This window comes from Mixophyes fleayi, chromosome 6 (assembly GCF_038048845.1).
Source record: "Mixophyes fleayi isolate aMixFle1 chromosome 6, aMixFle1.hap1, whole genome shotgun sequence".
Lineage (NCBI taxonomy): Eukaryota > Metazoa > Chordata > Amphibia > Anura > Limnodynastidae > Mixophyes > Mixophyes fleayi.
In genome coordinates this window covers 220869706-220886981 of record NC_134407.1, presented here as the reverse complement: position 1 = coordinate 220886981, position 17276 = coordinate 220869706, and the positions used below count along the sequence as shown (strand labels likewise).

The following is a 17276-nucleotide window of genomic DNA, read 5'->3' as shown; positions in this document are numbered from 1 at the left end:
CGCTCATGAGATCATAGAACAGGATTATCAGAGGATAAGTAGAATCATTGTCTCCAATACCAGCTGCTACTGAATTTCCTCATTCATAGTGGTCAAACCCAAATTCACCATGCAGCGTTAGTGGACGGATGCTCTTTTGCAACATACGGAGAAAGGTGAAGGGTCCGAATGACATTGTATTATACCAAACTGTTTCCTGGCAATCCCAAACATTTCTAGACATGCCTCGGTTTGTATTATAAATGTCGAAAACTGTGCACATCTCATGACACGGGAGCGTGCATTCAGCCATGTCAGATACATTTTTGGGGTCTATCTGTTATAGACCACAATCCTTGCGCTTGTACTTTTGCAAGTTGTTTAACAAAGTTGTTGTTATGGTCCTTCTATCGTTGCAGCTTTCCTTACACTGCCACCGAGCCTAGATCTCCAGGTGCAGGCTGGGTGGTTTAGCCACTGTGTAAGGTGAAATTCAGTGAAGACATTGTTGCTGATAATACTTATTCCATAATGAGCCGGTACTATTATTTAATTACCTGGTATTATTCTGATCACATCGCTAGTCATTGTTCTACTGGGAACATTGGAAGTTTGAAGTGTTTAATAGACATTACAGGTTTATAACAAGATTGGCAGCCATCGGGTTCATGTGTCCCATGATTCCCTAACACAATTATATTTATCCAATAAATTAAATAAATGTTCTTAACATTCTCAATCAAGTTCAAAGAGAAGCTGAGATAGGTTCTTACTACCATAAAGGTAACGAGACATACAGCTGTGGAAAAGAGATGAGGAATCCATTTAGTAGTAACACTTGTTACCAGGAAAACCCACCCTGAGAACATATAAATCCACTGGTGGTAACTAAGACACACAGTCCCGCAGAGCATATAAGTATACACAAATGCAACTATTTATTGGCCCAGATCCACTCACTAAACCGGAAAGACCCCCGGCCCCCTTAAATGAGCACTCTCCAGCCTTTGAACCTCATTTAAACATTTCACCCTGTAAAACCAAAAGGAGGATTTTTATACTTACGATAAATCCATTTCTCCTATTGCACCTGGGGGAGACTGCTACCAGGGGCTTCTATGAAGGGACTCAGGAAATGGCACTTAAATAATTCATTAATTGTATTGCAACTGTTGACAGAACTCCTCCCCTCTGTAACCACTGTAGCTCCTCAGTGTAATTAAAAATCACCAAGGAAAGGGACAGTAAAAAACATACAACCAGCACACAGCAGAAGAGCAGAAATGCATTGTCCCTCAGTTGGAATCAGAGAAACTGGTTTATTGTAAGTGAAAAAAATCATCTTTTCTCTTTCATCCAATCTGGGGGACACTGATAACATGGGGACATTCTAAACTTATAAAGTTTATAATTCTTTCTTTTAATAAATCAATGAAGCGCTCTGAAATTAAATAAGTTGATGATAATATGAAAAAAACGTACTGAGATTATATAATTTATTAGTGTATTAGAGTTCATGAAAAGTTAACAAGTACAATTATTATGAAAAATAAGGTTTTTGTTTTTTTAATGAATAAAATTTTTATTGGTTTTTAAAGGTTTTCAAAAGTGGTACAGAAGAAAAAAAGGGGGGAAAGGATACATAAAGGGGGTGGAACACAAACACAATGCACTTGAAAACATACAGAATCAAAATCAAATGTATCTGACTATTCGTTGTATACATTAGGCTTGACATACTTTACACACCAACACACAAAAGATCATTCACCAGCGTCATTAGAGGGCGAGGGTAGAGAACGTGATGGATTTCCCTCCCCATCTGTCACATAATTGTGGCAGGCTCTCCACTTAATCAGCGGAGACGATGTTGACGTGGAATATGGGACACCCAGGGTTTCCATTTCGAAATTGAAATTGATTTTGGAGATCACCTTGGCCAGGGTAGGGGGAAGAGGCTGTTTCCAAGCCTGAGCTATAGCTGCTTTGGTTGCTATCAATATCTGGCCTGTCACGAATCTATCCCAACTGGGAAGAGTAGGGGGATAGTATTGCAATAAGGCTAACTCTGGTGTGGGGAGGACCGAGTGACAAAGGAGCTTATCAATTGAAAGGCTTTATTCCATATAGGCCTTACTACAGGGCATGACCAAAATATATGGAAAATATCACCACGCTCAGAACAATTACGCCAACATAGTGGAGATATGGAAGGCCAGATTTTATGAAGTTTGTCTGGGGTAACATACATTCTATTCAATAATTTTACCAGCATCTCAGTATGGTTAAGGCACTTGGACATTTTAAAGGAGTTGCCGAAAATATGTTCCCAGTCTTCTTCTGACAAATCTAACTGAAGGTCTGATTCCCATTGGATCTGAGGTTTATACTTAGGAGCGATATCAAGACCCAATAAGGTTTTATACCAGAGGGTAATACTGGCTCTACTACTACCTTTAGTTAATGGGGAGTAATACCTGGCTAAGGGAGGGCCTATTGCCGGAATACTCAACGGTAGGGAAGTTAATAGATGCCTGATTTGGAGGTATTTGTAAAAGTCGCCTTTGGGCAACAAATATAGGGCACTGAGGTGTGAGTAGGAGAAGAGCCCACCCGAGTCCAGCAATTGTCCTAGAGTCTGAATACCCCTACCAATCCAACCAGAAAGATTCAAGTCTGGTATTTGTTTGGCTATCACCCGTAGAGACACACCCGTCGTAGGACGTAGTAGCCCCTCGGTACTCCGGCATAACCGATCCCACACAGTCAAGGGATCTCTGATAAGGGCCGGCAAGGTCTCCACAGGAGGTCTCCACTGAACAGGTATTCATAAAAGATCCGTCAAGGGGAATTCTGGAGTACACGCTAACTCCAGATCTACCCAAGGTTTCACTCCCCTTGGGAGATACCAGTCTCGAACCTGGGACAAAATACAAGCCTCATGATATTTTGTCAGATGAGGGAGCGCCAGTCCCCCTTGTCGCTTCCCTCTAGTCATATGCTGCATATCAATATGGGGGGGTCTGGACTTCCAGATATATGTTCTCAACAGGGAGGTCAACTTGGCTAGCAACCTCGGAGGACGACAAAATGGGAGCATGCGAAATAGGTACATTAATTTAGCATAATTTTAAACGCTGAGATCCTGCCTAACCAACAGACCTCGAAGCACATCCATGAGCCTATAAGCTTCAATAGTTGTTGATGTAATATAGAGAAATTATGTTCTATAATTAAATCTAAGTGAGGGGTTATTTGAATCCCAAGATAAGTAAGTCCAGTAGTTTTCCAGGAGTAACTACATTTATCTTTTAAAGCCTGTAATATGTCTACCGGGACATTTATAGGGGGAACTTCTGTCTTTGAAGTATTCAATTTATAAAGGGAGGCTTTCCCAAACTGTAACAGCAGGTCCTGGATCGCTGGCAGCGAGGTCTCCGGGTTAGTCACAAATAGGAGCACGTCGTCAGCAAATAGGCACACTTTATGGGATGTCCCTTTCACCTCTAAACCTGAGCATCCGTGCCGCCAACGGTTCTATGGCCATCAGATATATTATGGGGGACATGGGGCAGCCCTGTCGAGTCCCGTTAGTAATTGAAAAATTTAGAGAAAGGAATCCATCACTATACACTCGCGCTGAAGGGTTCGAATATAAGGATAATATGGCCTTTAACATATTGGCGGCAAACCCGAAGGTGTGAAGGACCTGAGTCATATAAGACCAGTGTAACCTATCGAATGCCTTTTCAGCTTCCAGGGATAGCAGTAACATGCTATCATTATTCTTATGGCATTGTTCTATTAAATGAAGTATACGTCTCGAATTATCAGGGCCCTGTCTACCTGTCACGAAGTCCACCTGATCTGGGTGGATCAATTTCTAGATGATAGGCGCAAGTCTGTTAGCAATCAGTTTTGCGAATATTTTAACATCAGAATTTAAAAGGTCTATGGGACGATAGTTCTTGCAATCAGTAGCGTCTTTTCCAGGTTTGGGGATAACTACTATATGGGATTCTAACATCTCAGATGGGAAGGAACCAGAGTGAATCCCGGCCTCATATAATTGGAGAAGGATAGGTGACAGTACATCTTGGAATGTGGAGAAGAATGAGTTGCTGTATCCGTCAGGGCCAGGTGCCTTATTCTTAGGGAGTTGTTTAATGACCCTATCTATCTCATCTAAGGACCAAGGGTCATTTAGTTCTTCCCTGAGGGGGGTATAGTTGGCAGGGGGAGATCCCTCAAAAAGTTGGCAATATCATGTTGTCGGCTGATGGGTAGAGGTGTCGGTACGTAAATTATATAAGTCTGTATAGAAAGCTGCAAAAGAGTCTGCAATAGCTTTAGGGTTAGTAATCTTAGTACCCGAAAAATAAGGTTTTTATTCGTTGTTTTATAATATATGTATATGGATTTAAATGAACAAAACGGATCAAAATCCAGAGTAACACAGATGATAGTAATCCACATAATTAGTCAGGTCTCACACTATCTGTTTATGCCTCTGAAAGAACCGTATTCTTATGACAATTCATGTGTTAAACAGAAAAGTTTACATTCTGGTGAAAGGATTCATCGGCTCTCTACAACAATACCGGTCATAAGTGGACACAAAATTCTGTGATTTGAAAAAGGTACCAATGTTGCAGCCTGTCAGCGGTGATACAAATGCCTGCAGCTGAAACATACATGCTAACAACAGTGCGTTGGAAAGGTCATAGGTCTGCTACACTATGTGGTAATTGCCGGCAAAGACTGTTTTTCTGGCCCATCTACCGCTCTAGAGGACAGCCCCCTGGACCTCCAGAGGCTAGACTCAACAGCTTTACCGTTAAAGCCAGCAGAGGAAAGTGCTGGAGCCGAAAGGGACCCTGGAGCAGAAAGTCTTTGCGAGGAGGCAGACAACACCCTGGACCCACCACCATGCACAAATGTCTGTTCACCAGGCCTGAAAGGGCCAATCTCATCACTGGATATTAATCATGAGCAGTACCCTCCCCAAAACAATTTAGGATTATACTATAGAATAACCCTCCAAATAGTGAAGGTCAGTATTATGACAATAATCTATGTGCAGAAGAAAAATGACACAGTGGCGTAGTGGTTAGCACGTCTGCCTCACAGCGCTGAGGTCATGAGTTCAATTCCCGACCATGGCCTTATCTGTGTGGAGTTTGTATGTTCTCCCTGTGTTTGCGTGGGTTTCCTCCGGGTGCTCCGGTTTCCTCCCACACTCCAAAAACATACTAGTAGGTTAATTGGCTGCAATAAAAAAAAAAAAAAAAATTGACCCTAGTTTCTCCCTCTCTGTCTGTCTGTCTGTCTGTGTGTGTGAGTGTGTGTCTATAGTAGGGAATTTAGACTGTAAGCTCCATTGGGGCAGGGACTGATATGAATGAGTTCTCTGTACAGCGCTGCGGAATTAGTGGCGCTATATAAATAAATGATGATGATGATGATGATGATAGATGAAATGAAATGTCCCCTCCCAGGAGTGCTCTATCCACCTTCTATAGTCACTCCAGATGACACCAGGGGAGATACTAACTAAGGGGGGGCCTTAATGTGTAGTAGTATGCTCTTCCCCCATTTTCACTGTAACAGCTGCTAAGACAGTACCCTCTGGCTTTCCAAGGCCATTTCCGCAGGCTCCTATGTATAAGCCAGCAAACAGCCACATACTTCTATCAACTCTGACATCAGTGCACTAAGAAAACCATATCCAGCACAAATGAATCCTGTATAGATAAAACAAAAGGTTAAAACAAATAATAGAATAGAAGGGCTGCAGAGTCACTAGAAAGTCCAACTCCGTTAGCACTTAAAAAAACATTTGAGCTACAGGGGTCGCAGAGAGGAGCGGTTCTGTCAACAATTATATTACAATTAATTAACTATTTAAGTGGTAACTCCTGAGTCCCCTCATAGAACCCCATTGTAGCAGTGTCCCCAAGATTGGATGAAAGAGAAATCTTGTTTTTACAAGCGGACACAATACAAGGTGCATGAGTTCACCTGGAAAGACTGCAAGGACTGCCCAAGATCCACTTAGGTCCCCCCTAAGGAGTAAAATGTTACATGCATGCAGATAAATCCTGACCTACAAAGTCAGGCACATACGTGTATAAATGGCTTAGAGGGAAGAATAAATAGCCATATGACATCATATAATTGCATTTGCACTGTGGGTCAACATTTTGGTAGCTTCGTAAATGATCCTCAGTGAGACAGTAACAGAACTAATTATATGAACCAATTTACACTTTAATCAGATAGTATGACCTAACAGAATAAAAGAACCTACAATAAGTTCAACACATGAGCGACCAGTTACAGTTTTATGCGGTCGGAAAACCTTACATTTATTTGGATGGTAACTATTACATACTTATTAACATACTTTGTGATCACTATAACTCTGTGATTTAATGATACCTTTGAGCATACACTTTGTACATATAGTAATGACTATTTTATCATATAAATTAATAAAATCAACAGCTTTAAAAATATTTAGAGTATTGCTGTAATCCTGTTTCAGGCCTATAATCTCACGTAAATTGCTTTTCTCTTCTGTGTATTTTCTGATGTTTAAAAAGGCATGGTCTTTGTGTAAAGCTTTTGCCACATTCAGGACAAGAAAATGGCTTCACACCTGTATGAATTCTTCGATGTTCAACAAGAGCAGATTTAACTGTAAAACATTTCCCACACTCAGAACACGGAAATGGTTTTTCGCCTGTGTGAATTCTCTGATGTGTAAGAAGATTTGATTTCTCTGTAAAACCTTTCCCACATTCAGAACATTGAAATGGTTTCTCACCTGTGTGAATTCTCTGATGTCTAACAAGATTTATGTTATTTGGAAAGCATTTCCCACACTCAGAACACGGAAATAGCTTCTCACCTGTGTGAGTTCTCTGATGTGTAACAAGCCCTGATTTATTTGTAAAACATTTCCCACACTCAGAACATAGAAATGGCTTTTCACCTGTATGGATTCTCTGATGAACTACAAGATTCCAATTATATGTAAAACCTTTCCCACACTCAGAACATGAAAATGGTTTCTTACCTGTGTGAGTTCTCTGATGTCTCATAAAGACTGAGTATTGTAAAAAACATTTACCACACTCATAGCAGGTAAATATTTTATCAACTATATGAGCTGAATAATATGTAGCAAAATCTGAGTTATCAGGAGAAGATTCCTTGTGATTAGAGTGACCAGATGATATATCTGCACTCTTGTGTACTTGATGTATATTTAGGGACACGGAATTTTGTCCTGGAGAATCTTGTATGATGTTATCATCTTCCATTCCAAAAGCTGTAGATAATATGTCATGTCCCTTCAAGGTATTCCTGCTTCTGCCTCCATCTGCTGGGAATAAAATGGATAGAAATAGACATCTTGTTTTTACATTAAGTAACAGATTATAATGCCCCACAATTTTCATATTATCATTGAGTTTAAGATGTTCACTTGTATAATTTAAATTTGCAAACCATGAACACTTTATTATAAAGAAACAAATAGTAAATGCCTTTTGTTGAATATTGGCAAAAAACACAACACAACACAACCAACATAGTTCCAGCCACAGTGATAAGACCATTGCACAGTGTCGTGAAAATAGAGAACTTACAGTTATTTATAAGGGTTAACCCATAACATAATTGTGGGGAATAAGGGATAAATCATAAATGCAGTGTAAATATATTACACCAAATGAATCCATTGATAAATTCAGCTACTAAAGTATAAAATGTGAAGACAAAGTCTGTTGTATGCGTATTTGCACATTTCAGTGTGAGAAGATAGGAGTGTGACCTTTGGCAGCTTCAAACAACTCTTGCTGTGAGATATATCCTGACACAAGTTAGTTTTCTGACTCCTGGATAGACTTTGTGGAGCCGGTCACAGCTGGACATCCTTGCAGCCCAAGGCAGCATGTTGAAGGCCTATACAGGTATATAGAAATATGAGCTTCCAAGGAAAATGTCTTCATAGTTCATATTTTGGGAAATCCTGGTGCCACTCCATACTGAGGTGCAGAAATCACACCAGGGTTGTGAATGACAGGTATAGGTGGTATCCGGGAACAGCTAAAACCACATATCCTTGGAAAAGGTGTGTCACATTGTCAAAATTTCCATCATGTTTGGTATCAAAAGATGGACAAAGTCCTAATGGATTTATTAATAATAAAATTGAGTAAAAAGTGTCACCGTCCAAAACCCACTGGGGGTAGAAAGAAGTGTGGAAGTGTCTTTAAAAGTCTGAGACCAGGTACAGCAAATTGTCAGACTTTTTGGGAAATCAATTTACATTGATAAGCTGTCCATCTTCCAAGCCAATTTCCCTTGGCCAGAAAAGGCAATTCACCCAAGTGCCACTCTGAATGTAACCCCTATTATTTTAAACTGTTTTGCTTGTTATGGCAATCTATTAATCGCTTATTCATTATTTTATATCTGTATGCCCTGTACTTTTGTATATTAAATCTATAAATTTAATATGTTGCGTCCTTGATACTCTAACGAATCCATTTGCCTGTTAAGAAGAATATAGCTCGGCCAAGTTAACCCTCTGAATGACAGTATGTGATTTGTTGATACATTTGATTAATAAGCTGTGTGTGCTTGCATTTACATTTGTGTAACAGTCTGGAGGTGTGAAGAGTTAACCCTTTGCTTGCTGGTGTGGGTCTTGCTAGTCTGTGGATAGCTAGAAGCCTTGTGTGCCAGTGTGGGACAGTATATTGGGGTCCTATTGCGTGTATTCAATAGGTGGTGGCAAACCTGAAGTGTCTGGGGGTGTGAGAGTGCTGTTTGGGGTCGATTCAGTAGGTATATTACCTGTGTGATAGGTAAAGAGACACTGCGGGCTGGAATCCTGTGACCACAAAGTCACGGCAGCTGGGATCGTGTTCGTGACACACAGCCACAATGGACATCTCCACCCAAAATGCAGACTTTGGTAAGTAACATTTGCCAAGTATACACATTGCCCAGCCAGCATCATAGTATATGAAGCCTCATTTGTCAGTGACATTGTTCAGCCACAATGCCCATCCAGACACCATCCTAAAACACAAACACTGGAGTCTTGTAAGAAAGAGTAGATGTGGGCTAAACTATCAGCAAGTCCTGGTAATGGGTGTACACTACTTGAAATATTCAAGGTAGAAAACAAACAAACAAACTATGGTTAAAGACAAGTAAAGGAGCTTCAATGTAGAAAAGCACAGAGATGGGATGGAAGCTGCAGGGTAGGGCATAGAGGGATTGCAAAGAGGGAACAGCTTACAGAGTTCAACTGTCATTGCTTTTGCCATCTCTGTTTAACTGCTGGAGAACACTTCTTTACCCCAGGCAGGGAGCATCAAAGGAGCCACAACCACCTCCACAACATGGATCAATTGTTCCTCCCACTCTCACAATATCTACCATAGAAATCCATATTCACTCACATCATTCCACCATGCACCTAATGCATTTACCTCCTTTCTCATGTTTCTAATCCCTCCAACCATATCCACATATCTCCACTAACCTCCCTCTCTTTTCCATGTGCACTTTGAAATGCAAGTTCTGTTTGCAGCAAACTCTCAGATATCAATTCATTTTCATTTTCCTCAACCTCTTTGTCCTTCAAAGGCACCTGGCTTACATCCTCTGGCACTACATCTCCTGCAGCTCTCTCCTATGGGGGACTTTATCTCAGCCTCCCAGACCCAAAAACAAACAAGGTGATGCAGTAGGTATCCTACTTTCTCCATAATGTACCGTCTGAGTCATACCACCATAACACTCCCTATCCTTCTCTTCTTCCACACTATCTGTCTAATCTCTCTTCTCCACCTTCATGTTGGCCTTACTGACCCCCCAGGTCCAGTTTCCTAATTCCTTTACAACTTTGCCGCCTGGCTCACTTATTTCCTATCCTTTGACCTACTCTCATACTAGACAATTTGAACATTCCGATTGACAACTGTAAAGTACCTGCTGCCACTAAATTTCTTTCACTTTCTTCCTTTGATTTGTCCAGTGGACTTTATATCCACCCACTGAAATAAACAATCCCTTGACCTTGTCTACCCAATCTCTAGTTTCTGTAACTTGGCCTTCCAACACTCCATCAGCAGCGTACTTATGTGAAAGTACTGAAGGGTTAATATTCAGGATAGGTTTTTGAATCTGCTTATCTGCTGCTTTGTACTGCTGTGTGTATACAGTGTGCTATCTTTGGTTGATCGCACACTTTATTGCAATAAATAACCAAGGCTTCATCGATATCTGGACCTTCAATTTCTTTATCACTTCACTTCAGCTTCTCCTGACCTCACGTTCCCCCACTTGCACCACACGCACACAGAAACTTCCTCCACTATAAATTCAACCATCTTACAGCACTGTCAATCAAACAAACTTCAAAACTCTAATATCCACACAATCTTCTTACCACTGAAGCTCCTTTGCCACCTTCAACTCATTTCTCTGACCACCTACACCTTCCCCCCTTCATCTCTCAAAGCTTTTACCAACTACTTCATACGCAAAATCAAAACCATTTGACGAGATATTTCCTCATGCCACACCCCACCCACATTTTCTACACTCCCCAATTCACCCTCAGTTCATTCTATCCTTCTCTCCAGTAACAGAGGATGAAGCCTGTTCACCCATCATCAAGCCCTACACCCTGCACGCTAGACCCTATTTCCTGTTAGGACTCTCTCCTTATTTTGAATCAGGCCTGCAGTGCCTCTGTGCTACCATAGGTGCTGCTGTTATACTCAGACATTTCCTCCTCACCTGCAGGACTTAATCTCTCTCCCCTGTTTATTCACCTTTGTCTGGCCTTTATTATACTGTCTGTTCCAGCAAAATGTGTCAGTGCTAGTCTCTCTCTGAAACTCCTGTGATCTGGTCCTGATTGTCCCCTGGTATCTGACTCCTGTTTTCTTCCATTGTTTTTCACCTTTTCTTCCGACCCAGACCTTGGCATCATTTTACTATGCTCCTGTCTACTCCCTGGTATTCTTATGGATCACTTCAACTCCTGACTCTGACTTGCCTGACCTTCCTCCTGTCTGGTTTTTCTGGTTATCCTGTAGCTGCAGCTATCCTGTTGTGCCTGGTAATCCAAAAGACTGTTCTCAGCACTCTGCTTTTGCTTTTGTCACTGTACACATCTTCTCTTGGTGAACTAATTCACTCATTTGGCCTCCAATACCACCTCCATGCTTATCACACCCAAATCTGACTCTCCTCCCTGACCTCTCCTCTATGATCTCTCATAACTAGCGAATTATCTCTTATTTCCACATGGATGTCCCAATGCTCCCTAAAGCTCAACATATCTAAAACAGAATTTATCATCTTCCCTCCTCCCAGAGTCACAACCTCCCCACAAATCTCCCTCAAGTCTCTATCCCAGTCCTGTCACCTCCACACCTAAAAACATTGCCATAGTACACCCTTTACCCGAGAAGCAACCAAAACTCTTTTCCATTCTCTCATCTCCCACCTTGACTGCAACTACCTTCTTATCTGGCATTCCCCTGACCTATCAATCCCTGTTTCAATCCAAATACAAGCCCTGGCAAAACTGATTTTCCTCTAACACCACTCCACAACTGCCATACATCTCTGAATTCCGTACACTGACTCCCCATGTCCTTCAGTATTCAAATCAAATTACTCTCCATTACATACAAAGCGCTCAACAAAACCATTCCTTCATACATTCAAATACTCTCCCACTTGTCCTTTTAGATTTACATGTGCCTTGAATCCTCTCTATCCTGTCGACAATGGTACCCACTTATAGAATTCCCTACCATGCTCGAAGAGACTCTCACTCAGCTTTCAAATCTTTCAACACTCCCTGAAATCCCATCTCTTTATTAAAGCTCTCCCTAATCCCACTTATACTGCCCACACAAATGCACCCTCACAACTGTCCAAACCTTTACTCAGAGCCACACTCGCTCCTCTTTTCTCAGCTGTGTCTTCTTACTAGATTTTAAGCAATGTCATGAGAAGGGCCATTTCCTACCATTGCTTAGATGTCTGAATGTATATTGAGAATAGAGTGTGGAGAGGAGACACAATGAAATTATGTGAGCAGAGCAGTCTAATAAGGGTTGATGGTCCCTGTCTCCTCAAATGGGCAGATAATGCATTGTTATCATTATTATTAGTAACAACAAAAAATGTATTATTAATAATAATAATAATAATAATACATTTTATTGAAAAGGCTCCACAAGGAGTCTACAGAGCCGTAGAGAGTATACAGTAAAATACTTGACAAAACAAGAAAGACAACAAAAATGTACTACAACAATATAGGTAGTGCACTACAATATAGGCTGACCAACACTCCAGCAAGCAATGTTATAACCAACACTGAGGAGCTAGGTGGGGGGAAAACCTCTCCCTAAAACATGAGTTATGGGGAGAGGGGGAAATAAAAATATGTAAAACAGCAGAAACTGAATCTGTATCCAGCAAAGTGAGCGCAGCAAATGAGAAGAGTCCCTGATTGAGGAGGAGGAAGGGCACTGGTATGCTGGTGGTAACGGGAAAAGAGGAAAGAGGACACAAAAGAAGAGGCCCTGACCGTGAGAGCTTACAATCTAAAGATTGTATGATTTTTCCTACTTAGTTTGCACTGACAGAGGAGGGTGTAAAATAAGAGATTGTTGTAGTGACTGAACAAGGACAATGTGTAACACTCTTCTGTAATAAATGTTTATTACTCACCAGTACTGATATCTGTAGAGATTTCCTCCTCCTTACACTGCTGATCACCCCTCACATACATCTCTTCTTCTCCATCTGTATCTTCTATCTTAATATCAATCAGATCTTCACCCTAAACAATAAAATAACACTTTAATTATTTCTGAATTCATTAATTGAAATTAAAGAGGAGTATATCAGTGTATAAGACCCACACAGTTTCTCTACGAAACCTGACTTACTTCTTCTGATACTGCCTCACCCGCCGCTCTCTCCTATGGGGGCCTCTCCTTCACCTACTCCACCAGACCAGATGAGCCTCCAGAAGGTGGAGTGGGCCTCCTCCTATCCCCTAGCTGCACTTTTCGGGTCACTCCCTGTGACAAAACGAGTGTGTGATGGGCTAATCATTCTGTTTCTCACATAATGTGGATTATAGTACTTTTTATAGCCTTTGCTTTTGTTCCCCAGCTCATCAGACTATAACTGCATTGTCCAATTACATGTGGTTAAGGGGACATTGTAGTTCAATGTAAATATGTATATTGTGTATTATATATTGATGACTTGCAGTAATGTTATTCATTGTCCTAAAACTGAAGCCAGGAGGGTTATGGGTAAAGATCAGGTGGTGTCCACAATACAGTTGATAGGGCTGGAGCTGCAGTCATTCTCCTCCTCCTTCCTCTACAGGAAGCATGGAACAGCTGGGGACCCTGTGACATCACAAAGTAGTGTAAGGGGTTAATTTTAGGAGGGGCTCACTTCTACCTTATCCTTGGAAGTAGGGGAAGCCAATTAGCATAAATTGTTCTCCTTAGGACTAGTCCAGACGTTCTGTCTGCATCCCAGCAGGGGGCATCTGTGAAAGGACAGCTCATCTTCACTGCCCTGTCCAAATCCACTAGTCCTGCACTGACCAATGGTTAAGAAGAATAGACCCAGGGGTTTGCCCAGGGAGGGGAAAGACTGTGGAAATTAGACCTGAGATATAAGGAACGACTCCAGGGGGGAAGGGTGTTCATTCTGGGATTTCATTCATGAAGGTGCAAGATCGAGTTTTGAGTTGTCGTTCTCTAACTAGTCTATATATGCAGCTGAGAGAGATCCATGGGTTGTGAAGTCTGGACAGCCAGGTGACTATATCTCCTTAAGCTATTGGGGTAAGGGACAGATAATGTGGTAAACCTGCCTGGCATTTATTTACGGTGTGTACATACTATTCTAGTGTTGCTTGTATGACAATAAATATACTGTTGTATTTTTATAACTGCATTTTGCCTGAGTGACCATGCGAATCCTAGAAGGTACTGGGTAGACTTCCCTGGCATAGAAAGGCACCCGTGGGTGGGCAGCCAGCGTGAAGTGGGTAGCATTGGGCCAGCTTAACCCGGTATCTTCACATTTTTGGTGGCAAGCAGTGGGGTCACTCAGTCCCAGGTCCTCTCTGGGTAGAGCTGCAGGGGAACTGTATCGTGATACATTCCAGGGCTCTGCAAAGCAGTTAGCACTAAAACCAGTTACCACATTATCCTGAACTTACTCCTAAAGGCTTTAGGGTAGAAAGTGTCACGAAAAGCATTGTGGGCTTTAGGCGAGGGAAGATGCCGTCTAAGTGCCGATTTGATAAGGGGAGGCGCACCCCGCCAGAGGAGAGCGGAAGATGGAACCGTGTCTCAAAGAGGGGAAATGCTGTCCCCTTAAGAAGGCCTGCAGGAGAGACTTCTGGGGTGTGTGTGATTTTTGCTTTGAGAAGCTACTGGCGTTTAAGTTTCGACTGCTGCCCGTGTGCTGAGGATTTTACCTGGGAGTATTGTAGCTATTGGATTACAAGCTTTTCCTGGACTTGCAGAGTTGTTTGCTCTACCTGGCTTATTCTATCAATCACGGACATCATCCTTCCCCTATAACTTGAACTGGTAAAAAAAAACTATTTTTGTTATAAACAATTTGGGGTTATTGAGCACTGGGGTGTTACTGGGTGATGGTTGAAGTTTGGTGAACACTGGGTGTTGTTTAAATTATTGTTTGATATATATAAGCTATTGTTTGCAGTTACCTGTAATAAATATCCACACCTTTTCTTTGCCTGTGTGATCCTGAACCTCTTGATACCAGGGCTTTCTTCTGGGTTCCTACCCTAATATCCTGGTATCATCACACTCCCACTTTACCTTCCCTCTCCTTCTCCTCCTTTGAAGTACACTCCATCCGTCTCTTCTCCCCCATCAACCTCCGTGTCTCCGTCATCTATCGTCCCCCTGGCCCCACCTCCCTTTTCCTTGACAACTTCGCTGCTTGGCTCCCCCATTACCTTTCCTCTGACCTTCCCTCCACCATATACTTGGCGACTTCAACATCCCTATTGACAACTGCTCTGACTCCGCCACCATCAAACTTCTCGCTCTTTCTTCCTCCCTTGGCATCACTCAGTGGACCTCTTCCCCCACTCACTGTCTTGTTTACTCCCTCAACCTTGTCTTCTCTCATCTCTGCGATCTCTGTGACTTCTCCAACTCTCCCTTCCCACTCTCTGACCACCATCTCCTCTCCTTCACTCTGTCCTCCTCCCCTGCTCCCACCTCGCCTAAAGCCACCCTCACTAGGCACAACCTTGATGCTTCTGACCCTACCTCTTTCTTATCCTCTCTTGAAAATCTCCTACTATCATCTCTTCCCTCCCTGGCCTGCCCTGACCAGGCGTCCTCTCTCTACAACCACTCCCTCACTACTGCCCTGGACGCTGTCGCCCCGGGCCTCTTCTATCCGCCGCCGCCTTATTCCCCAAACCTTGCACTCCAAACTCACCCGCTTCCTCCAAAGGTGCTCTCATACAGCTGAATGCCTCTGGAGGAAATCTCATTCCCTGGCTGACTTCCTTCACTTTAAATTTATCCTCTCCTCTTTCTGCTCTGCCCTGTCCCTCGCTAAACAATCCTTATTTAAGTCCCTCCTCCCCCCCCCTATCCCGCCTTCCCTCTCTGCTTCTGACTTTGCCACCTTTTTCTCTTCCAAAATTGAGGCCATCAGACTGAACATCTCCTCCTCCCATCCCTCTGCCGCCACACTCATCGCTTCACCTCCCTCCATCAACCAACTCTGGTGCTCCTTCTGCCCTACATCAGGTGAAGAAGTTCACTCCCTTATTCTTGGGTGTCACTCTCGACTCCTCTCTCTCTTTGCCCCCCACATTCAAACGCTCGCCCAAGCCTGTCGCTTCCAGCTACGCAACATCGCATGCATCTGTCCCTTCCTCTCTCAGGATGCCACCAAAACTATCATTCACGCACTTGTCATCTCCCGCCTCAATTATTGCAACCTCCTTCATACTGGCCTTCCCCACGACCATCTCGCCCCCCTCCGCTCTATACTCAATGTGGCTGCAAGACTCATCTTCCTTTCACGCCGCTCCTCCTCTGCCTCCCCTCTCTGCCTTGCCTTACACTGGCTCTCCTTCCCCTACAGAATCCTTTTCAAACTCCTTACCACCACTTACAAGGCTCTCTCCCAGTCCACTGCCCCTTATATCACTAACCTGCTCTCCATTCACACTCCTGCCCACTCCCTGCACTGGGCCAATGACCGCCGCCTCTCCTCCACTGTGATAACCTCTTCCCACTCCAGAATCAAAGACTTCTCCCATACGGCCTCTCTTCAGTGGAACGACCTCCCTCGCTCCATCCATCTCTCTCCTAATCTGTGCTCCTTCAAACGGGCACTTAATATTCACCTGTTCCTTAAAGTCTACCAACCATCCACTTAACCCCTTCATCTCCTCAGCTCGTTCTCCCCTCTCTCCTGCCGGCCCCCCTTTTCTCTCCCCTATGCTTCAACTGGCTCCCCTTTTTCCTGTTTGTTCACCCTCCCTTAGGATGTAAGCTCGCATGAGCAGGGCCCACTTCCCTCTTGTCTCCACACCTGTTCTTCTGCTCCGTCTTTACTGCATTAGCCTGCCTGGAGTTTCTGAAGTATTGGTATTTTTTGTTGATTGTTCTGTACTGTTTCACCCTGTATAGTCTACTGTTTGTACTGTGTACGGCGCAGCGGAAATCTTGTGGCGCCTAACAAATAAACGATAATAATAATACAGATCATATAGTAAAAAGTAGCTTGGTTGTTTGGAGAAATCCTAAATTCAATCTACCTGATACTCCTGTGGGATACTGTGATTTACCTCTGCGCAATCTTGAGAATAAAGAGGACGGGGACATCTCTCTGGGGTGTTTCTGCTACTGGATCCATCTGTAGGAGACACACAGTGAGTGAATGCATTTAGAGTCAGGTGTACATTAGCTTAAGCTCTAACTCACACTTTCTCTCATGCTCACAAGTATAACGCATTGAAAATTTGTGAAAAATGTTGGTAAACGACAAACAAATACTGAAGAGTGCCTACAATCTCTATTCAGCTGCTGGACCACACTGAGCTCAAATATCACTGTACTGGACCACTTGTCTAAAGTGCACAGGCTGCAAACTCAACTACCCCAGCCCTGAGGGTGCAAGTAGCCTCCACCTTTTTCATTGCCTTGCAC

The 17276-nt window shown here is 42.8% G+C and overlaps 2 protein-coding genes across 3 annotated transcripts in view; one reads left to right on the top strand and one right to left on the bottom strand.

Annotated features, from left to right (window-relative positions):
- The window catches only part of LOC142159934 (gastrula zinc finger protein XlCGF66.1-like), a 112617-nt gene that overhangs the window by 25330 nt on the left and 70011 nt on the right, over window positions 1-17276 (top strand). The window lies entirely within an intron of this gene.
- LOC142159810 (uncharacterized) overlaps window positions 6444-17276 on the bottom strand; it is a 60979-nt gene continuing 50146 nt past the window's right edge. Inside the window, exon 14 of the mRNA XM_075214562.1 lies at window positions 6444-7118. Coding sequence (XP_075070663.1) covers window positions 6537-7118 — 582 coding nt within the window. The 3' untranslated portion in view covers window positions 6444-6536. The remainder of the gene's footprint in view (window positions 7119-17276) is intronic.